Source organism: Onychostruthus taczanowskii, unplaced genomic scaffold (genome assembly GCF_017590055.1).
Source record: "Onychostruthus taczanowskii isolate IOZ18803 unplaced genomic scaffold, ASM1759005v1 scaffold13, whole genome shotgun sequence".
Taxonomy (NCBI): Eukaryota; Metazoa; Chordata; class Aves; order Passeriformes; family Passeridae; genus Onychostruthus; species Onychostruthus taczanowskii.
The window spans coordinates 7,021,504-7,044,587 of NW_024498462.1; the positions used below are offsets into that span (position 1 = coordinate 7,021,504).

Below are 23,084 nucleotides of genomic sequence, written 5' to 3' on the forward strand. Positions count from 1 at the left end.
CCAGCCTACACCACTGGCTTCCCCTGGGGTGGAAACACTACCTAGCCTCCTTGGCAACGTGCACTGTGTTTACCTGCCAGTCCTTAGCAGGTACCAAGGCTTGCAGGATGGAGGGGGATCATCTTCCTCCTCCTCTACAACTATTGAGACTCCCAACCCCCTCATACTTCAACTGCTGCAAGAACAAACATGAGATGAAGAAAATTGGTTTCAGATTTTTATTTCTCTGTACTTTTTAAGCAGGAGTGACTGAAATAGAAACCATCATGAGTCCCATCAGGGGGAATAGTTTGATAAAGACAGGGCAAGCAGCCACCCCTGCCCCATGCCAACCTGTACAAACATCAGCTGCCACTGTTTAGTAACTAGATGATTTTCAAACAAGTCCATGAACAGTCATAGACTACATAGAACAACATGCCAGTTCACAACAGGAAACAACTTATGTATACTTCTTGATTTCATCATACAGGACTAAGACAAAAGCACCACCCATTCCTCGGAGTACGTTTGACCATGCACCTTTGAAAAAGGCCTTGGAGCCCTCATCCCGGGCAATCTTCCGCCAGCAGTCAAGAGTGCCAGAGTACATTATGTCAGCTGCAGGAGACAGACAGCTTTAGGAACTGGATGCCCACAACCCCCAACATCCAAGTCAAACAGCCTCATGTATCTACTAGCTTTACACCCTCAAGTGCATCCCATTTCTTGGCTGACTTTCTCCAATACTAGCACATCAGAGACTGCCCAGGAGAGATGCTGCTGCTGCTGCATTGTCTCTGGGAGACACAGGAAGGACCAGTTCAAGCAGAAGGCAGCAACTCCTTGCTTTGACAGCAACTCTTGCAAACCCAAAAGCTATTGCACAGCTGGCCAGGCTGTGCCTGCTACGGAGGCTGCCTTTTCTTGTCCCAGAGACACTGGCTTGCAACATCCAAGGGCGAGTTCTGCTGCTCCTACATACTGACATATACCTGACTTGTGCATGCCACCTTACAGGTGTGCTGCACAGGCCAACCCATTCGTGCCCCTTCCTGTCACCTGCTTCTGCAGCCCCTCCTACACCCCTGCTTAAAAGAGATGAGGATATCTACACAGGCTGATGAAAGCCAAGCCACTCTGCCTTCACTTCAGCTCCACCACCAGCTACTGATTCAGGGATGCCCAATAACTCTCATACAGAGGAGGAAACTCACCTCCTTTCCGGCCAGACTGCATCATCATGCGACGACGAACCGTATCGAAAGGGTAGGAGACCAAACCAGCCACAGCAGTGACGGTCTGAGCAATCATCCAGCTGACAACAATGTGGGTGTTCTTTGGGTCTGGAAGCATGCCTGCAGGAGAGAGGCTTTGATGAGAATGGCAGGTAAGCCACCAGCACTATCGAAATGCACTTCAGGCCTGCCGCAGCCCAGCATCTCCGTTTTTGTGCCGTTTGGGTCAACCTACCCTTCGCGGTGTCGTAGATGCCGAAGTAGGCGGCTCTGTAGATGATGATGCCCTGGACAGAGACACTGAAGCCCTGGTACAGGCCCCGAAGGCCATCTGAGCGGAAGATTTTGACCAGGCAGTCACCGAGCCCACTGAACTCCCGGTCGGCCCCGGCTTTACCCACATCCGCTGCCAGGCGGGTTCGGGCAAAGTCGAGGGGGTAGACGAAGCAGAGGGAGGTCGCGCCGGCGGCACCCCCGGATGCCAGGTTACCGGCGAAGTACCGCCAGAACTGGGTTCGCTTGTCCACGCCGCCCAGGAAGATCTGCTTGTACTTATCCTTGAAAGCGAAGTTGAGGGCCTGGGTGGGGAAGTACCGGATCACATTGGCCAGGTTGCCGCGCCAAAACGAGAGGATGCCCTGCTCCCGCGGGATGCGCACCACGCAGTCGATGATGCCCTTGTACTGCTTGTCGGCGGAGATCTGCTTGCTGGCGTGCTGCACCTGCAGGGGCCGAGACGCCGCCGTCAGCGCCGCTCCCCCGCGAGCCCCCGGCCCGCCGCCGCCGCCCCCCCTCTCCTTGCGGCGACCTTGGGGCGGCCCCGGCCGCCGGCGCTCACCTGCAGCAGCAGCTTGACCCTCTCGATGGGCGCGACGGCGGTCTTGGAGATGGCGGCCGCCACCCCGCCGGCAAGGAAATCCTTGGCGAACGACACGGCCGCATCGGTCATGGCGGGAACGGCGGGAACGGCGCGAGCGGGAGACGATGCCGGGCGAAGGAGGCGGGAGGCGGCGCTGAGGGGGACGCCGCAATGGCCGTTAATATAGGGGCTGGGGCGCGAGCGTGGGCGGGGCTCACGTCCTGCTCGCCCATTGGCTGCGGTAGGGGGCGTGGCCTCCGCAGGGGGACGGGGCCGCCGTTGGAACTGATGGGGGGCACATGGCCGCGGTGAGGGATGGGGTGCGCGGCACGGGCAGCCTGGCATGGAGCACACCGGGACAGGGCAGCTCGGGATGGAGCTCACCGGGACAGGGCAGCCCGGGATGGAGCTCCCCGGGACAGGACAGCCCGGGATGGAGCACACGGGGACAGGGCAGCCCGGGATGGAGCACACCGGCACGGGCAGCCCGGGATGGAGCTCCCCGGGACAGGACAGCCCGGCATGGAGCACACCGGAATGGGAGATCCCGGGATGGAGCACGCTGGGACGGGGCACGGCGGAATGGAGCACACGGGGACAGGACAGCCTGGGATGGAGCTCCCCGGGACAGGGCAGCCTGGGATGGAGCTCCCTGGGACAGGGCAGCCCGGGATGGAGCACACCGGGACAGGGCAGCCTGGGATGGAGCACACCGGAATGGGAGATCCCGGGATGGAGCACGCTGGGACGGGGCACGGCGGAATGGAGGGTTCCACCAGCACCGCGGGCAGCACACGTATGCGGCCCGGCCCGGTCACACCGCCTGTCCCTACGGCGGGCTCAGCACATCCGTGAGCACGAGCCCGCGGCCCCTCCGCGCCATCGCAGCGCCACGGCGCGCAGCCGGCACGGCAGAGCCGCGGCGCACGCTGCAGCGGGCGGGCTCTGAGGCTGCCCCATCCACCCTTCAGGGCCCATCTCTCAGCCGCAGCCGAGCCCCCGCTCGCAGAGCCAGGGGACGCTGTCACCCTGCACACACAGCGCCCGGCAGTGGCCGCGCACGGGGTCCCCGTGCAGCCACAGCGCTGAGCTCAGCTGCGGTGCTCAGATGCTCAGCACAGCCCAGCAGGTACCCGCCCCCCATCGCGGCATCCAAACGTCCCTCGAGAAGAACTTCACCTGTCCAGGAGTTTAGCCTTGCTATTGACTTATTCTTCATGGTCATACACCATTGCACATGTTAGTGATCCACTGATGAAGGGCTTTCTTTCAGTGACGTCTTAAATATTTTAGTACTGCCTCTTGGGGATTTATCATGTGTATTTGTGATTACAAAGGACAGGCTTGGTTGATAAAAGGATAGTGCTTGATAGGTCGTAGGAGTGCACTATGATGCAAAGGTGTTACTAGCACATCAGAACAAGTTAGAGATAACTTTTTGACTCACTTGACTCTTACAAGGTTTGAAGAGTTGATCAGACATTCATATGTACCCATTCAATATTTAAAATCTATTTAGAAATACAGTATTAGTAAAAAACATACAGGTATGCTTGGACAAGGCAAGAAATCCTTTCCTCCCCAACATGCTTACAATTCACATCTCCACATCCATACATGTCCAGTAAGTCTCAGTATTATTACCTGTACTGTGGCCCATGGGAAAACTGAGGCACAGAGAAGAAACATGATCACTAGGCAGGTTGATTAGAGTCAAAAGCACTCACAGCCTCAGTGTGATGCCTGAGCCACCAGATCTGCTCTCTACCATCTTAATTTTTTGCTTTCTATGCCTGCATTTCTTCGCTGAGAAAAAAGTCAGTATGAAGCACCACTGCAGCACAGCAAGTCCATTAAGAGAGATACTGCAAGACTTCAGCTGTAAGATACATCAACAATTAGTTCTAGGTGCAAGGCAGTTATCCCACATCTTTCTGCAAGTTTCTCTCCACAGTTACAGACTGTTCCTGCATGGATTTGCCAATGCCTCATCCTACTGTGACATGTTCTAACCAAGCAGTTTCTGAGATTTCCTTATTTTCACCCATCAGGGGTTATAAACAGTGCAAAAACACAGCTGAGGAGCTGTGTAGAGCAGCAAATGCTGTGCCAAGCCCAGGCTGCTGCAGCTCAGGCTGGAGCCAGTGTGCACACACCTTTGTGAGCTGCTGTGACTCCCACGCTGCCAGGGGCACTGCCAGCTTCCCACATGGACATGGGCTTTGGGTTTTCTATCAGAAGGCACTGGGATGGGGCTGTTTCATAGCTGAACTTCTACAGAGGAACTGGAGCAACACCACAGTTCCTCAGGTATAACACAAGATGATTTTTGTTGTCCAACAGCTGCCAAGAGGCCCATCTGTGGCAGTAACCTGGTGCTCTTGCAGAGGTTCCTTCCTACAGGACCTGTCTGCAGCCCCTGGAGCACTCAGATAAAGTGGATCAGTCACAGGTGGTGTGCATGGTGCTAATCTCTGTGCAAGTTCAGAGCAGCACGGTAGCCTTAGGTCTGTGCACTGGAACTAAAAAGTGGTCTAATAAAAAAATAGAGCTTTAAAAGTACCTAAAGAACATGACAGAGTTTGTGGCTCTGAAATATCTAACACATTTAAGAACTGCATTTTCCAGGAAATATTTCAGTTAGAGTACTTCAGGAAAATTGTTTTTCAAAGTGTGAAGTAATTCACGTACATGCAGTAACAATGCACGAGAAAGGGAGGAATATTTTTGAGTGTGCACTTAAGTTTGCAAGGTTGTCATTCCAGTGTATTACAGTCCATTTTGCACATTACAGTTCTGTCTTATTAAAAGCAGAGTTGCAGCAGCATACATTCATCTTTATGCTGGAGATTCAGACAAAAATATTATTCTCAAGTACATCTCAAAAACTAAGTGGGTTTGGGAGTGTGACTGAACTAAGACTAATTCTGACTCTGTAGAATGCTACATCCACACAGTATTACTAAAAAACCTGGAGATTTCAGTAGAAATTCTTGCATGTTGCATGTATTTTATTCTGTTTTATTATTTTTGGCTGACTTGGTATCTCAGATTGCTTTAAGAAAATCCATTTTCTTTATGCTTTTGGAGACAATCTATACTCTCATCTCTATTCTCTTGCCTTTCTGCACCTGGTTTAATCTCATATGGCTATTCAGCTTTAAAAAGCACCTAAAATAATGCCATTTCAAGTTCAGTAGTACAGAGTTTTCAGACTAGTAGCATCTTTCCTCCTCAGTATGTGCTTGCCAGACATATACTTAATACCCAGTCAGAAAATACAATACAGATTTATTCTTTCCTGTCACAGGTGTCTCACTACAAGAACCATGCAGTCCACTGAAATGTCAGTACCTGTAGCTCAGCATGTCTTTCTTGTAAAGGTATTTGTATATCTGCAGTGGACACTCTGATGTCAGTTTTCAAGTGCTGATTTCCTCGGCTTAAGGCTTTCCCTTCGGAGGAGCTTTAATTCTCTCAGTTCTTGTGGGTGTAAGCTCTGGTCAACCCCAGGTGTGAGCTTGTAATTTAAAGGAGATTCAATATAACCATTTCTGTAGAGACAAACCCGCTTGCAGAATTCAAAGGTGCTAAACATAACTCCGAAGTATGGCACAATCTGATAAAAAAGCAATATAAGAAAAAAAAATTAAACTCACTAGCAGCATCCATAGCTTAGATGTTTTAACAAGAGGGAACTTCTAGGACTTCAGATCTGATCTAATAATAGACCTTGTCCTCATTTATGTAAAATCAGAGTCTCATCTCAAGCTATGCTGGCAGCTGCAGTGTGCTAAAAGTAGGAGTTTATTGTTGTTACATAACTAATTATAGCAATATTGTGAGGAAGAAGATCTGTGCTACCCAATAGATTACCAGAACTTGTCAAATACCCAAGCACATCCTAAGCAATCTCAGCAAATCCTGGCAGGAAATGTGGAATTTATTCTACATACACTGGAGTGACTCCACGATTTTCTTCTTTTGCCTCATGCAGAACCAGCAGCTCCAGGGCCACTGGCTTTGTATCAGCCAAGGTAAGGCAGTCACAGGCAGGCCATCACAATCAATCCTACTGTCACTCAATTAGCACTCATTAGCTGACCTGTAGTACTCTATGTAGGTAATCCTCATCACAGCGCTATAAAACGTATTTATGTAAATTAAATTACCTTCTGTTTAAGCTACCATGCTTTATTTCATGCTTTCAACTCAGCAAAGGCTGCAGTAAGTGATACACATGCATTAAATAGCTGGCTGAAAGCACTGCTTTGGACTTCTGAGCAAGTGGTTTATACAAGCAGACTTTTTTTACAGCTCACTACATGTCAAATGACTGAAGCTCAGGTCAGAAGGAGAACTTGTTTAGCTGTCCTAAGTGGATTGCTTGCAATCCCCCATCCACTCCACACCTTGTGTGTTAGGAGCACCTACTTCTTCAGAGATGTTGAAATGAACTTTCAAGACACCTAGAAGCCAAGCTTGGATTTGGGGAAATACAACCAAACCAAGTTCCAAGGCTGGTTTATAACCTGTCTTGTCAGTGATTCTGTCATCTATAAGCTACTAAGTACAAAGGTATGTCATAAGCTTTCTATCCCCAACTGCCCAAAACTGGCTTGATTCCTTCAGGATAGTATTTGACTGGGGTGAAAGCAAAACCTCACCTTGAGCAGACTGGGTGTGAGTCCTCTCCAAAGTCCAAGCACACCTTTGTTCTTCACAGTTTGCCGGAAGCAGTCAGCCATGCCAGTAAAATGGACATCAACTCCTCCATAGTGGGGAAGCCAAGGACTCTGGGCCTGTCAAGAGACACCCAGAGGGATTTAGAACAAGCAGAGAAAACCAAAATAATTAGTTATTTTCTCCATCCTTGTATGTAAGCAACAGTCAACATCAGGTTTCAACAGACAGATCTGGATTCCTCCCAGAATGATCTAATTTGCATTAAAATATAAATTAAAAAGGGAAAGAACTCACTCTTTGATAGGTATGAAAGTGAACAGCAATTTCACACAGTGCCTCCTTTTGTACCATGTCACTATTATAAATAAATCCCACCCTTTTAAGGACAAACCATCTGAACCAGAGCCACATATCCTATCAGCCCCACGCCAGCTGCTCAGGTCCAGGTAGAGATATTTCACACTCCTGGCAGTGGAACACTATGAGAGGGAAGGTTGGAGCCACACTGCCTTCTTGTAGCTCTGCTCAAACCAGCTGACTTGTCTCTGGCTGCTGAGGCTGTGGCTGCACTGCTGTGACAAGCATGACCTGTACTACAGGCTGAGGAGCAGCAGCCCAGCAGGAATGGAAGGATGGAGATTTCAGCCCAGGCTGTTTGGTTCCACCAAGGGCTGCAGGTGAGCAGTTGGTGCCCATGCTTCCTCATCAATGTTCAGTTGATAAGGACTAGCTAAAGTTACCTGTGGAGAATCCTGTTGGCTGGCAGCTGAACTTCCAACTGCAGTACAGCGTCTCTTCACATGGAAGAAGTGTAGTTGGTCATTTTTAACAGCTAAATCCTTTCTTCATTAATCTCCTACTGTGGTAGCACAGACAGGATAACCTGACCTTGAATAATCCCATCCTCATCCATCTGTGCACATGCAGCCATGGATTTATTTTGCATTGACAAATCAGGTTTTCACTCAAACACATGGCAAGTGACACTTCGGTGTTAGGGGCCCAGGACACAGATTGATGCCTTGCAAACTGATCATCCTAAGGTAGAAGTTTGATAAAAATGGGCCTTGTACAGCTAATTGATGGATATGGATATCATGATCCACACATTGATCTGAAACACCACACTGTGCAGTGATTTTTCACTCCTTCTCTAGACTAGCCTGTAGCTTCTCAGAGCTGCTAAGCCTATGACAAGCCTCATCAACTGACAAGTGGTGATGACATTTTCTAGGTGCCTTAGCTGTAGCACTTCAAGTACTTGGCAACTGAGATGCTGCAAAGGCAAACAGATCAAAACTCACGCTCTAAGTATATAAGAGAAAGTGCTAATCAAATTGTTATGGGCAAGTCTACTGTTAAAATTTAAAGGCTGAAAAAAACCCCTGATAATCCCCCACACTAAGGGCATGTCGTCTTTCTAAAAAAAACCACAGATCATAATTTTTTTCTCATTTTTTTCTGCCTGATTGAAATGCATGTGAAATACCTCTTATGGCAGGTAACAGGTAAAAAACATCTGCACAGACTTTCATGTCTGTACTGCAGAAGATGCTGAGTGCTCAAACTGAGACTTCAGAAACTAGTTCCATAAGAATGGTGGTATTAGCACCAGCAATGCTTAGAAGAAAACTAAAATGATTAAAGTATCCCTAAAAATGCAACAGCAGTCAGAGGAGAACTGGATTCAAAACCCTGTTCTGCTTTCTCAACTGTCAGTCAGGTCACACAAGGGTTTTTCTTTTTTTGCAAATGAAGTTATAAGCAGCCAAACAGTAAAGAAAGACAGGTTTCTGAAATGTTTCAAGAACACAAGAATGCTATTAACATGTGATTCCCTTCCTTTTTCAGTCCCTTTGTGATAGGCAGGGCATTGCCTGACAGAATTTAACTGCATGAGTTTGACTTAATCCCCTTCATTACTGTGCACACTGCAAAGGCACAGATCAAAGGTTTGATTACAGTACTCTTGCCTGCAACACCAAAAGAGGTGACAAGCACAGTGCAGGTTTCAGTAACACAGTAAACACCTCCAGAAGGCAGTTTAAAAGGAACAGGTAAGTCAAGCCCCTAGGTTTCCAATCTGCCCATAGACACTGACCTTTTAAGAGATTTACTGAAATTATTTATAGTACCATTCCCCATAGATAGAGCTGTTTCTAAGATTTCAGTCTGTGAAGTAAAGTATGTGTTGCCAGCCTTTCTGCTGTACAGGAGCTGTATGTTTCTAGGACCCTACACACAGTAATTCAATAACAATTGTCCATAGAATCTCAGAATCACCTACTGCAAGAGGAAAACTAAAAACCGTATCAGTGTTGCAGTTAAAATTTCAGTGCTAAATGAAGTTAAAATGCATTAATAAAAGAATAATCCTGCAAATGTGTTTCATTTGGTAACTGTTGTTCATGAAAAAGAGTAACTGTGGGTTTTGGTGGTTCTTCATCTAAGCATGTCCACCACAGTGCAACCCTCACAACCACCCTATGGCACCAGAGCCAGAAAATGGAAGGAGCAAAACAGACCAAATTGGTTTTTCTACCTCTTTGCAGAAACCTACCATGACATACAAATCAAACAGCTAATCTCATCCCCAAAAGGTCAGATGTATGATAAAGAATTTCATGCACCTCAAAGCAGCTGGAATTCCTTGCTTTTGACACCCCTTGACACTACGGGCTGCTGCATGGAAACCTGTTTCTTTTGAAGATTTCCTTCCTCCCAGCTGCAGCTGTCTCAAACTGCAGGAGGCTGGGGTCCAGCTCCCTGTGCTGGTAACAGAGAGCCAAGGTGTTACTCGTAGTAGCAGGGCTAAGTTGCTTCTCTTTTTACCTCTGATGGGCAGTGGGCTCTCTAAATGATTAAAGCACATCAAGTGCAGAATTGCCTCCACCTGCTCTCTCACAAACACAATATTTTTACATTCAGAGCCCACCAAGTTGATTATGACACTGCAACACATCCACTGTTCTACTGCAACACTCTAAACCCAAGAGAGACATGTACAAAAACATGCCCAACTACCTGCAAGCAATATTATTTTAAAAGAAACAAAATATTTAAATAAGGGTGCAGTGTCATGACTGCAGGTTAATTGTTATAGGTAATTGTTACCTGAAGACTCTTCAGGCACAGTCTCTTCCATTGTCTGCATTGAGAGGTGACAGCCACAAAAACATAATCCCATTTTGGGAACTGATCTCACAGACCTTTTCAATGACCTCCCTCAGCCCCTCTCCTGTGCAGATAAAAACTTTTCACTTGTTTTTTGGGACATTTTGGTTTGCAATTATTTGTACCCACATGTATCAGAGACTATGAATTCATGTATTTAATCCATGTACAACCCCCCTTTTCCCTGCTCATGAAGTTTGTTGGCACAAATATTTACTATTTATTTTTTGAGTAGGCATTACTCTTGGCACAGAGTATGGAAGATAACTAACAGTGAATAGCTGTCATCAGTGGTATGCTACCCTGATGGTGGATAGAGTAAAACTGCTTGCTATTTACCTATTTTCAACAGATTCAGGTGTCCTACATTTCTGATTGCTTAAAAAAAAAAAAAGTACAGGAAGACAATTTACACACAGCTCAAGAGTTCGCACTCTTAATCTGGAAGCTTAAAAAAGAAATCTTTGCAGTCTGGGTTAATAAGGGCACAGGCAACAGGCAAGTGCAGCTGCAGTTCAAAGGAAACTGAAGGTCAAGGATTGCAATTTTCACTCAAGTTAATACCACTCCAGTCAACAGGAATTTCACTCAAGTGAAGACTAGATGCTTGAAAGAGTGTTACATTCCACTACAATGAAAAAAAAAGTGTAAATACACGTTAATATTTTGGGGAAAAAGGCATCCTCTTGGGCTTAATCAATTCTTCCTCCTAAAGGTCAGCCTTACTCAGCAGTCATTCCCTGTCAGTGGTTTGGTAATGCTGACTGACCCCTGGTTAAAGTCCCACCCAAAGGTATTCAGGCACAGAGGAAGGTAAACCATGGCAAGCTATCAGGATATCAGTTCAGAGCAGCACAGCACAGCTGACCTCCAGCGTCCTGCACTCCAGGAACACCTTGTCCCTTCCCTGTAACCTGAACTGGGAATAAATCATGCCTTTCTGGGAAGAATGGCACCAAGTGAGCAAAATAGCTTCATGCTTGGTCAAAAGCTTGACTCTTTGCTTTAGATATATATCACCAGGCCCGTGTACCCTGAGGCTTCACAGTTTGTTGCAGAATTCCTCCTTTGCTGCTGAGCCTAAGCTTCCTCTGGTTTAACACCTGCTGTGTGAAAAAGTCTTTATACAGAATATAGAACTCTCTTTCCTCAAGGCAGTGCAAATCCATTGCACGGGCAGCTCTGGGTGGCTTCCAAATGCCTCATGATGGTTCAGCTCAAGCCCTTCAAATGGGTGCAACATTTACATGCACATTAACAGTGATTTATTTAATGGTGCAAACCCCTAGGCAGACTGGCTTGGTCCCACACTTCACACAGTGGATGGCAATGCTAGCTCCTGCATCTCCCGCTGCCTATCTAGGAACTGAGGAGAAAACTAATTTTTAACAGGACTGGGGCTTTTCACAGGTCATACTTTCATTTGCCTTATGTGGATAAGTTAAGGATTTACATAAAATCAAAATAAATCACCTATAAAAGAATCACAGAATCACAGAATGAACTAGGTTGGAAAAGACCTTTTGAGATCATCAAGCCCAACCTATGATCTAACACCTCCTCATCAACTAAACCATGGCACCAAGTGCCACGTCCAGTCTTTCTTTAAACGTGTCCAGGGACGGCGACTCCACCACCTCCCTGGGCAGATGATTCCATTGCCCAATCACTCCTTCAATGAAGAATTTTTTTCTGACATCCAACCTAAATTTCCTGTGGCATGGGGAAAGTTTAACTCAGTCTTAAGACTGTGTCCTCTCGTTCTGTCACTTGTTGCCTGCAAGAAGAGACCGACCCCCATTTGACTACAGCCACAGGGAGCTGTAGAGAGTGATCAGGTCACCTCAGAGTCTCCTTTTTCCCAGGCTAAACAACCCCTGCTCCCTCAGTTGTTCCTCACAGGGTTTGTGTTCCAAGCCCCTCACCAGCCCTGTTGCCCACCTCTGCATGTGTTTGGGGATCTCAGTGTCCTCCCCAAACTGAGTGCCCAGAACTGGACACAGCACCGAGGTGTGGCCTCACCAGTGCCGAGTGCAGGGGCAGGATGACCTCCTGCTCCCGCTGGCCACACCATTCCTGATATGGGCCAGGATGCCATCAGCCTTCTTGGCCACCTGGGCACAGTGCTGGCTCATGCTCAGTTGACCAGTCCCCCCAGGTCCCTTTGTGCCTGGGCACTGTGCAGCCACTCTGTCCCCTGAGCACCTGTAGCACTGCAGGGGGTTGCTGTGGCCATCAAGAGAGAGTTGATCAAGTTTTAGCTCCTGTTAATGGAGTGTTTTCCATAATTAGTCACCTCACATGTCACAGGTACATCCCTCTAAGCACAGACAAATGGATACAAGGCTGTCCTGTATAACTGATGCAAAAGTACCCACGATGGAGGTAGCAGTAATAGCTGTACCTCCAGAGCCATTGCTGCATTAAGGTTATGTCTGTAACAGCTGTGTGTGAGCAGCAGCAAACCCAGCCTGTGTCAGCTCCTGTCTGCTGGGTGAGCTTATGGAGTTTAAAAAGGTGGGCTGAGTTAACCTGTCTGATCTGTCCCAAAGCAGATTAAAGTGCTCTCACTCACACCACACTGATGACAAAGCTGAGGCACTGTAAGAGGCTGGCACACATGGTCAGCTGGCACTACCATACCTCAGTCTGGGGGCATGGTGGCCACTTTAGTGGCTGGGGAGATCATTTGGAGAGAATTGCATTCTGCTATCTCTCAGACTTCCTGCATTTCAAACAGGTGCAATGTGTTCTGCTTTTCTTCAGCAGGCCACTGTGTTGCAGTGCAAAGCTTATCTACCTCAAGGTATTACATAATTATTACACCACAGCTTCTTGGATGGACAGGTTGAGAGTCAAGGCACACCTCACAGCTAAAGCAGCCCAGTCCTGCTTCCAATTCTTGATATATAATTTCTTCCTCTTATCCAGTTTTCCTACTAACACTGTTCAGTGTTCCAACTTAACAGACAGCCAGTCCTCGTGCTTTTCTCCCATGGAAGTCTGGGGATCTAAGAGAAATGCTTCTGAGATTTGTTCAGATTCATAAAAGCTGATCTAGGCTGTTACAGAAGGCAAAGCCTACATTATGCTCCATAGCTTTTTTCAGGCACTGTGTCAACCATTTGCCAGACCAAATACTTCCCTAAGCAGCAGAGCAGCATTCTGCAACAACTTCAGAAAGTGGTATAAAATATCTTTCTAATAATATCAATGAAACAATAAAAATTGCAGGTAGCTCAAAGTATTCAGATATAGTAAAAAAGGAAAGAAGGGATTTTCCTTAGACCCGGACTCATTCAAAGTAATATTTCCCTGCTAAAGGCAGAAAAAAACCTGAAAAAGTGTTTTTGTATGCAAGTCTTGTATGCAAGGTAAAAATGGCAGTACTTGAACATGGCTTAGAAACTGGACTTAACAAAGAACACTATATTGTGAGGTAAGGAATGAAAGCCAAGAATAATAGTCAGAATGATATAAAGATCAGTAAGATTTTGTTCAGAAAGTAAAACATCATAAAAGTAAGTCAGAAAAACACTTACTATAGAACATGACCCTCTCTTTCATTAATCCCCTTCTACAGATGCACAACAAAAGCCATATTTCCATGCTGAAACATGCATACAGTACCTCTGAATTCTCTAACATGCCAATCAGGAGCAAAGTGAAAAAGGGAAGACAAAGGAATAAGATTAGGATAAGCACAATATAGAGGACTCAAATATTCAGTAAGATTCACTCATATTAATTAACATTTATTTTAAGAAAAACATTCAAGTATATATAGCAAACACAGCATCTTTAAAAAAAACCCCAAACTTGATAAAGCTAATTCTAACAGCAAAAGTGGAAGAAGCCATGGTTACAGAACAAATCTGACATCATAAAGCATCACCAAAACACAATTCTTCCTCAGAAGAGCTGAGGAAGTAGGAGCTGACAGTCAGCTCCTACTCCCACAGCTGTCAGTGACAGAAGCAGCCAACGTCAGAAGTGTAGGATTCAGATATGTAAAGTAAGAAAGGAGGAAGCAAAATTATTACAATGGAGATCAAAAATAGCACCTTATCCTTATGAATTCTCCCATAGCAGAATTCATTTCCTAGTCTATGCAAACAATTCAAGCATTGTCCAGATGAGATGAATGGAGCTAATTCTTCTAAGACTGCCTAGCACATCAGGTAAAGATCTTAATGGGATGTCCTGGTCTCATGCTTGTACTCTACCCCAGAATCAATTGAGAAAACCTTCTGTCCTAGTTTCTCAGTTTTTGAAGTTCCTGAGAATGTCTTACAACTCCCTGGCTCCCCATCACCAGCAGCTTCACTGGAGAAATCTTCTTTAAGCAACATACTCCCTCTATCTCTCAGGCTGGTGGGACAAAAGAGAGGGAAAAGGAATCTGATACTGACTTCCACAGTGTGCTGGGTTCCTCTTCATACACCATTAATCCAGCATTCACTGCTTCACAAAAAGCCCAGCACTTCTCCATGTGCACTGCAGAGCACACACAAGGCTCAGAGGTAGTTGAAGGCTTTGCTAGCCCCCTCTTCCTATCAGCCAGAAAGCTGAATCACTAAATAGACGCTGTGCTGCTCAGAATGTGTGAGAAATACTAATCAGAAGTATTTGTTCCCTCATTTGCTACAGAACTCTGAAATGTCTTGAAGTTCTTTTCCTTTTCTTTATTCTCTCCTTTCCAGGTCCATCCTTTTTCATGATACTTTTCCTGGTGCTGTACTAGGTATTTCTCTCTTCTGTCCAGCACCCTACAAACTGCACAGACCAGCAAGCACAAAGCAGAGCTGATCTCTGCAAAGCTGGACCATACCCTGGTGCTAATTAGAAAATCCAAACTTCTTGGATAACCTTGCAGGAGTTCCAGTGCTTTCTTGGTATCAACGTGGGTTGCAGTTTTCAACAGGTCTCTTTTCTGGACAACTCCACATGAATTAAGTAATTTTCAGCACCCAACAAATTACAGGATTTCACACCTAGGGAGCTTGCTCTTTTGAAATATCTTTGCCTTCTCCCGTGCCTTCAGAATAAATCACTGAGCAGGAGGTGTTTCTCTAAGGATTCACTATTCAGTGTTGCAATGCACTTATGAGGAAGGAACCCTCTCTGTTGATGAGCCTTTTGTTTTCATGCGAAGTATTTTTAGCCTCTCTAAGTCCTACATATTTAGGCAATAAATCCAGTTCCTGTGCTGCCTGAAGTGCTGACCAGATGATTAAGCCTCCCCTCGGTGGAAGAGCACGGCCTAGTGGCAGGCAAATAAAACACGGGCCTGTCCCACTTCTTCACATGCCGGTCACGACACTGCCCGACACAACACATCACACCACTTACAGCCAAAACCACTCCTGAACTGATCACAAAAGCTCGGTGTTCAAGTAACTGTTGCATCGACAGAAAATATTAAAAGGGAAACAGCACAGTAAATGCCTTTATTTTCTTTTATTCTTCAGGGCAACAGTACTGCTGTGAGCCTAAGGACATAAAGTAAAAGAAGGCCTGTAAGGGGTATTTGCTTTTCTTAGATCCACTGCTACAGCTGGAAAAAACTATCAAGTTTTCATGCTCAGAATTTTTCTGAAATATTTTATAAGATAGCTGATGAAAATGCTCAGTTTAAACTTTGACTTCTGGACACATCAGCTACGTGAGCTGGTCTGATAAATGCCCCTTACTCCTCCTGCTGAGGTTCTCTGCTACAAGATGGAGAGAGGGCAGTGGAGGCTGCCGTGACACAGCACCTGCACCCTGAAAAGGGAACTGGGGAGCAGGAGGGGGAAATGCACAGTTTCACTGCCCTTTGCTAACTTGTGACTTGCCAACCAGGCTACCACTTGATGAAGGGGGCAAGGACCTATATAAGGCTGCCACAATTAGTGCTTGTTTTTCTAATAAGATCACAAAAGCTTCCCATAAATCTGCATTCCCAGGAACTAGGCTGAAAACCCAAACTCATATGCCCCTGCCAGAGAATGACCATATGATGAAAGCTATTCACTGTCTCTCTACTGATGAAGTTCTAATGAAAAGTCAACATGAGCACGTGAATTATCAGTGAGATGGAAGCTGTGGGATAGTGGTTGTTTTGTGGGGTTTGGGTCTTTTTTAGATCAGTATTGTTAAATTCCTGGAAAAAGGATCAGAAAGCTATAGTAACTCTCCTTTTGCTGATGCTCCAGGAAAACAGCAGCACCTGCAGCTGGTAAGCCAACTGTTAACCAGAGAAGTCAGAAATAAGAACAAGGATAATGATCCTTCAGACTTAATACGGAACAAGTTTGTATTGTGGCGAGGCATAAATGGCAGACACACAGGCTCTGAAAACCACATGGATCTCATTCATCCTGACTACCACCAAGGGAACTGAATTTCTTCAGCTGGCAAACTTTCAGCCTGTATTCACTGAAGGTTTGCCAACTCTGAATTCTGAGAATTTGATGGAACTGCTATGAAAAAGGAAAGAAATAAAGCTACAGAGATGGAGTCTGAGAGCATACACATATGCCATGATAGTACTTGAACTCACATTAAAGGTATAACAGCCCATTTGTAGCAATGATTTCCAGAGTTTAAAAGCAAAACAACAAACAAACAAAACCCACTAACGAGCAAAAAACCCAACAAAACCAAAACCAAAGTCTCTGTAGCCTACTGGTAAGGGAAATAAAGTGGCACCCATGATCACCTAGCTAGTCTTGTCCCAAGCTCTGGCACCAAGCACCTATGACAAAGAACTGGCAACATGGATGTTCTGTACCTGCATCTTCCTCTTGACAGTCTCAAAGGGGAAAGAAAGTGTCTGCGCCACAGCAGCTGCTACACAGCCATTTACAAAGTTCTGAAGAGGAGTGAAACGAATTATGGGTTCTTGCCAGATTGTGTCCAGACTGATGTAAACAAAGAATGAGCCTGCAGAAAATGGAACAGCACCTAGAAAGCAAGCCAGACAGGATTAAATCAACACACTGTACACTAAGAGAGGAGAGCTGCCTGTCACATAACTAGAAAGATGGGAGGAGCTGCTGCCAATTTACACCTCACATTCCACAAACCCAACCCAGATTTTGAAGAACTTTACTCTTTAGTCCCTGGTTTACCACCAAAGACCCATGTTGTACCATCTAGATATGCTGACAGGGGCATACATTCACCTATTAAAACGTGCACATTGTCAGAATTATTAACTGCTACAGTCTCATGAGAGGTCAGGTGTTTCTCCAGGTTCTCTCTTGTGACAAGCTCTTTCCCAGTCCAACCCAACCCTAGCATTTGCACAGGTAAACAGAGCTATGTCTTCAGTCAGGCTGATGAGGGATACTTTTGGCCTCTTTTGCTTGTTTCATGCTCTCATCAGTTTTATAGTGGGATTATACATTTATTATTATTGTTATGCATTTTATATACAGTCATAGTGCAAAAAAGTGAACTCAGTTAAATGGCATTTCTAAAGGCTATGCAGAGTAAATAGATAATTAAAAATTAATTTCAAGTAAAGAGAGAATATAATTAATCTTAATTTTTCACACCTACTATACACTACACTTCACACTGGTTTCACTGAACAGCCCAGGAGACACTCTCACTCTTGACAGGAATTACAAGCACACTGTGTGTGTGTGTATAAATGTTTTTTTAAGAGTTTAATGGTGAAAATTTTGCATCCAAGCACAATTAGATCATCTATAAAAGAAGGAAGAGAGTATTTTGCTGAACATTTAACCATACATAAAACACTACACACCTGGTCCTAACTTGAAGTAATAAAGCTGCAGCAAAGGTTATCAGTATTGCAGTGCCTTGCAAATCTCCACATTTTCTACAAGAAAACATTCCTATTTGCTTTCGAAATCAAGTGAGCAAATGAACACATTTCACAGCTGCAACAAAAACCAGGCAGTGAGGAGCTTTCACCCAGTGCTGTTTTACCTAATATTGCTGGTGACACACCACGGTAGAGCGCACGGAGCCCCTCCTGATGATAGATCTTGTACAAAGCGTGAAGAATTCCTTGGTAAGATGGTTCCAGGCGGTTCTGCACGATGAGCCGTGTTTTAATCACATCACTGGGGTAGGTCACAGTGGTGGCAACCATGCCAGCCAGGCTTCCTGCCATGATGGCTCTCCAGTGGGAAATATGGCCCAGCTCATCCGTGAAAAGGGTAACAAGACTAAAGCAAACACACAAAAGAAGTACTATGAATGACACTATGAAGAAAACACATCAATAATTAGGGCAGATTATTCTTGATGCAAATGTTCTTCTGTCCACAAGCCACTTCAGCAGCAGGAATTGAAATTTTAGCACGTGCTTCATCCACGATCTTATTACACGTAACACCACACAAGCATCCATCTACAGGATGAAAATCTTTCTTTTGTATTTCCACATACAGGATGAAACTTACCATGACTCAAAACACCTCTGCAAGAAATTAGCTGATCATCAGTTAAAGACATTGGTCCAACCTGTCAGTTAAGGTTATCACGTAAGAGGAAATATGTAGACAATGACATCACAAGCCTTCTGAGAGCAACTGAACTTTGTTCTGTTACTTGTGTTGGGACAGGAAGGTTCCCAGGGACACGCCTCAAGAGAACACTTACATCCAGGCACTATTATGCTCAGGAGTTTAAGTGTCAATTTGAAAATTTGAAACTGAAGCACAGTTTTAATAGCTACACACAAGTCATACATTTGTGGTGCACTGAAGGACTTTTCTATGACAGGGAGTAATGACCTGGAGGCAGCAAGAAGCAAGTAAAAACACCAGAGTTTTAGCTGGAGGTAAAGAAATGTATTATTCTATTTTGATAGCATTAATTAAAACATCTAAAGAGCACATCTACATTTAACCTGCACGGTGTAGAACAAAATCATGTGCAAATATTTACAAGTCACTGCTTGCTCAGTCAAAATGTTTTTTCATTTGAATGTGCATTTTCTACTGCATGACAAATTCCTGCATCTACTTGTCTCAAGCCCTGGGAGTGCCCAGGGCAGAAAGCCCAGCCAAGCAGAAGCAAAAGGACATAAACCTTTTTTTCCTGAGTGTCTTATGCAGTTCCTAAACCCAGACAGCCTAGTTTTCCTGCATCAGGACAAATGCATGGGGTGTCTCTAGGCACTACCTGATAACATTTAAAACTGCCATGGAAAGACAAAAGTCTGTGCAGGGAAACTGCTGAGGGAGTGTGAAGCCACTGGCCCCGGGGTGCTGACTGTGCTCAGTCCTGCTCCTCCTGGGACTGTTTACCTAAGCTGCCCTGTAACATTTCTCTTTTTGTGTTTCTTGCTTTTACATACACCATTCTCCCAGTAGAAAAGACTTTTCAAAACCCCCAAATAGTGTATCAAGGACTAAGCATAGGCACCTTGTATTTAATTTCATGGTAGTCTACTTCCACCCCTAATTCAGAACACCCTGTACAAATTAGACACAAACTTTAGCCTTGCAAAAGGAATACACTGTTTCAAGCTGAACAAACAATGAAGTTATTTTGCTCAAAATCAACTGCTGTATGTTGCTGCAACACACTGCCTTTTCTGTGAACTTTAAATTACATTTAAATTACTATTTGTACCTTCCCACTCACATTATCTTACTCTTTGTTTAACCACTGTGTCTATTATGGCACAAAAAAGCTGCCCAGTGTTAGGGTCACTTCATCTGTGGTCTCCTGAAGGGTGCAGGCAGTCATGGGCAGATGACTTGCTGGGACAGATGAGTGACAAACCCAGCAGGTTGGCAGCACCAGCAGGGCTGTGCTGCTGCCCAGAACAGAGCAACTCAGCACCCAGCTGGGTGGAAATGTCATGTGTTACCATGAACAGCTGACTGCAATAAAAAAAAAAAAGAAAAAAAAGAATGAAGCCCAGCCCCCAGAGCGGCAAAACATTCTGGTGTGTGCAAACAGTGAGGCACTCCCTGCAAAGGCTCAGAGATACTGGCAGCAGAAGGGAATCCCAGGAAACAGCATGCTTGGCAGAGCTCCATCAGCACTGCTCCCTGTTCATCCTGCTGCAGTCCTTCCAGCACTTACCTTAGTTTAATATCTGTGTATTATCAAAAACAAGGTCTTAAAACAAACAATGTCACATATCAACGTCAAAACCGATCAAATTTGCTTAACAACTCCTGCATGATAGGGTAAAAATATCTGACTTGTGATTTTGTTATTTTCCTTGATACAGACAACATAAATACTTGAGAGTGTATAAATTGATTAAACAAACTGGTTGCAAAAAACAGATGTGACAGCCACACCTGCAGGTTGCACTGTAACTTCATTTCTAAATGAAGAATTTTAACAGACTATCAACCCTTCATCATGTGAAGAATACCTATGATTTTATATAAAATTGCTGGCATGTCACCAGGCCCTAACAATCGCTAGGCGTTGAACAAATGAGGTAAATAAAATTACAAGCAAGGGTCCGCGTTTTTGGGGAGAAGGGGCGCACACCCAGCAGAGACAGACATTAAACGAAACTCGGCACTCTCCATCCGCTCCCCCCGCTGTTTCGAAGGCGGGCGCGGAGCGCAGCCCCCGGAGCCCCGCGCGGGCCGGTCGCTTACCGGCGGGAGGCGGCGAGCTGCAGGGCGCTGTAGGGGCACAGGCGCAGGCAGGCCGTCAGGTTCCCCTTCCAGAGGGCCCGCACGCCCTCGGTGCGGCACAGGCTGCGCCCGGCGTCGCGCAGCCCCCGCCGGCAGTGCCAGGTGCCCACCTGCGCCAGCACCGTCAGCAGCTCCAGCGGCGCCGTCAGGCTGAGGCTCAGCGCGCCCGCCAGCCCGGCGCAGCCCAGGCGCTGCAGGGCGGTGACCCGGCCGTCCCGGCGCAGGGTGGCCATGGCCCCGCCGTCCCGCCGCAGCGGAGCGGAGCGGAGCCGAGCGCACGGAGCGGCCCGGCCCGCTGTGGCGTGGGGCTCCGCGCGCCCCGGGAGCGCGCTGTGGAGGCGGAAGGAAAACCCGGAGCGGAGCGAGGGCAGGGGCCGGAGCGGAGCGGCGCTGCCCGCGGGTGAGCCCCGCTGTGCCCCTACCCCTGCTCGCACCTGAACTCATGGATTTTTACATTAATGCCATTTCTGTAGCTGGGAAACAGCGCCCTCGCAAAAGTGACCCAGCTGCACTCAGGATACACCCCGTTCTCCTTACAATTGAACGCGCTTCCACAGGGAGCGAATGCACGCCTTTCTCTTTACAATTAAATGCATTTCCACAGGAGCGAAGGCACGCCTTTCTCTTTACAATTAAATGCATTTCCACAGGAGCGAAGGCACGCCTTTCTCTTTACAATTAAATGCATTTCCACAGGAGCGAAGGCACGCCTTTCTCTTTACAATTAAATGCATTTCCACAGGAGCGAAGGCACGCCTTTCTCTTTACAATTAAATGCATTTCCACAGGAGCGAAGGCACGCCTTTCTCTTTACAATTAAATGCATTTCCACAGGAGCGAAGGCACGCCTTTCTCTTTACAATTAAATGTATTTCCACAGGAGCGAATGCACACCTTTCTCTTTACAATTAAATGTATTTCCAGAGGAGCGAGTGCACACCTTTCTCTTTACAATTAAATGTATTTCCACAGGAGCAATGGCACGGCTACACAAAAACACTGCGTTCTGCTCCTGGAGCACTCTGAGGAACTGAGTGATCATCATTAATAAGATTTATGAGGTCAGTTAGTTCAGGTTCTCTTGACGTGCTGCCAGAGGAAAAAAAAAGGCACAGGGAGGGGAGAGACGAAAGTGGAAAGGAGACAGAAGCTGAGACCAGTCTGTGGAATGAGGAGATAACAGCCAGTACGAAGGTAGTAGCAGAGATTTGCTCCAAAACAGGACGTTCTGTTTCTTGTAACAAAAAACCCCAAACAACCAAACCAAACCAAAACAACCCCCCCCCCCAAAAAAAAACCCCAAAAACCCACAAACGAACCAACCGAAAAATTAATTCCAGTCAAACTGAAAGCTATGTTCAGTATCTTCTTGCAGTGCATCCAACAAAATGTGTCAGATGACTCAGTCTGCCTCTGGCAAGCATGCTCTGCTGCTGATCCAATGGACTATTTCTAGATCAATAGAAGAGCTAAAAGACATCTCTCTGGAATTGCATCTCTCTCCAGGAACTCAGCTATTTATGGTGTGGTATTTTCTTGGTGAGAAGAAAGCATTTAACCATCAAGGAGGAGAAAAACAACAATAAATGGGTATAACTTGCTATACACGATTAGTGTTTAGAAACAGAAGATTTCAAATGTTACTTCAAGACTTCAAAGAAAAGGGTGATATTTCTTCCAGATTTTTTCTTTTGTTGCTCATCTGCACAAGACAAACCTCAATTTAAGATTCTTACTGAGCACAGGAATTTTCCGTACAGTCTTCCTATTTCCATTACTCATTTTGGGGCAAGTTTTTCCATACTTGTTCTGGCTGATAAAATGAATCACCAGTTGACCTCCGCCTCCTGCAGCAATCCTTGGAGAAGGAGGTGGTTGGTGTGAGTCTATTGTTATTTTTTCTCCTTTGTAAAGGGGCCTGCCAAAATAAAACCACTCATATATTAAAAAAATGGATTTGTTCAAGGTCAGGATGGATAGAGCTTTGAGCAACCTGATCTAGTGCAAAGTGTCTGTGCCCATGGCAGGAGGGTTGGAACTGGATGATCTTTAAGGTAGTTTCCTTCCTTCCTCTCCTTCCCTCTAAGCAAAATCACCCACTACAATACATACAAGCAATGTTGTATCATTGTTATTTATGAAACAAAACTATGTGAGTTTTCTTACCATCCCTTGGAACCGGTTTCAATTTTCTATTTCAAAATTAAATACAACTCTGAGGTTTAGGTTTTTAAATTAAATTAAATACAAGTCTGAGGTTTGGGTTTTCTACAGACTGTGCAACCTAGAGGCAGTGGACCTACACCTATATTCTCAATGAGGAAAGTTATCTTAGCTTTAAAATTGCTTAAGCAGTATGTAACATCCAGATGTAATTCCTGGAATGACATTACCAAGCCACAAGCAGAAACACAGCCAAGAGTATTCCTTTTATGTATTTAAACAAGCTTTTATGTATTAACACAAGCTTTGTGTTCAGAGTTTCTTCCAACCATCTTCCTCCCCAGCCTAATC

General features: G+C 45.7%; 2 protein-coding genes across 2 annotated transcripts; both read right to left on the reverse strand.

Annotated features, from left to right (window-relative positions):
- Window positions 1-204: 204 nt before the first annotated feature.
- SLC25A5 (solute carrier family 25 member 5) lies at window positions 205-2,656 on the reverse strand. The gene is made up of 4 exons (XM_041396425.1): window positions 2,056-2,656; window positions 1,453-1,939; window positions 1,197-1,337; window positions 205-600 (listed from the first exon to the last, which is right to left on the reverse strand). The coding sequence occupies exons 1-4, from the start codon at window positions 2,419-2,421 to the stop codon at window positions 443-445; spliced, it is 1,152 nt and encodes a 383-aa protein (XP_041252359.1). The 5' UTR covers window positions 2,422-2,656; the 3' UTR covers window positions 205-442.
- Window positions 2,657-3,566: 910 nt separating this feature from the next.
- SLC25A43 (solute carrier family 25 member 43) lies at window positions 3,567-20,870 on the reverse strand. Its single transcript, XM_041396435.1, has 5 exons — window positions 20,532-20,870; window positions 17,881-18,122; window positions 16,712-16,884; window positions 6,744-6,878; window positions 3,567-5,695 (listed from the first exon to the last, which is right to left on the reverse strand). The coding sequence occupies exons 1-5, from the start codon at window positions 20,801-20,803 to the stop codon at window positions 5,492-5,494; spliced, it is 1,026 nt and encodes a 341-aa protein (XP_041252369.1). The 5' UTR covers window positions 20,804-20,870; the 3' UTR covers window positions 3,567-5,491.
- Between the last annotated feature and the right edge of the window lie 2,214 nt (window positions 20,871-23,084).

Bases quoted from the DNA above. Each gene is read 5' to 3' on its own strand.
- SLC25A43 (XM_041396435.1), bottom strand. From the start codon at position 20,803: ATGGCCACCCTGCGCCGGGACGGCCGGGTCACCGCCCTGCAGCGCCTG. The intron at 6,879-16,711 runs GTACAGAACATC...GTCTCTTGACAG, and splicing joins CTGTCAAGAGGAAGATGCAG to GCCCAGAGTCCTTGGCTTCC. The intron at 5,696-6,743 runs GTGAGGTTTTGC...CTTTTTTATCAG, and splicing joins TCACACCCAGTCTGCTCAAG to ATTGTGCCATACTTCGGAGT.
- SLC25A5 (XM_041396425.1), bottom strand. From the start codon at position 2,421: ATGCCAGGCTGCCCGTGCCGCGCACCCCATCCCTCACCGCGGCCATGT. The intron at 1,338-1,452 runs GTAGGTTGACCC...TCTCTCCTGCAG, and splicing joins CATCTACGACACCGCGAAGG to GCATGCTTCCAGACCCAAAG. The intron at 601-1,196 runs GTGAGTTTCCTC...TGTCTCCTGCAG, and splicing joins GCAGTCTGGCCGGAAAGGAG to CTGACATAATGTACTCTGGC.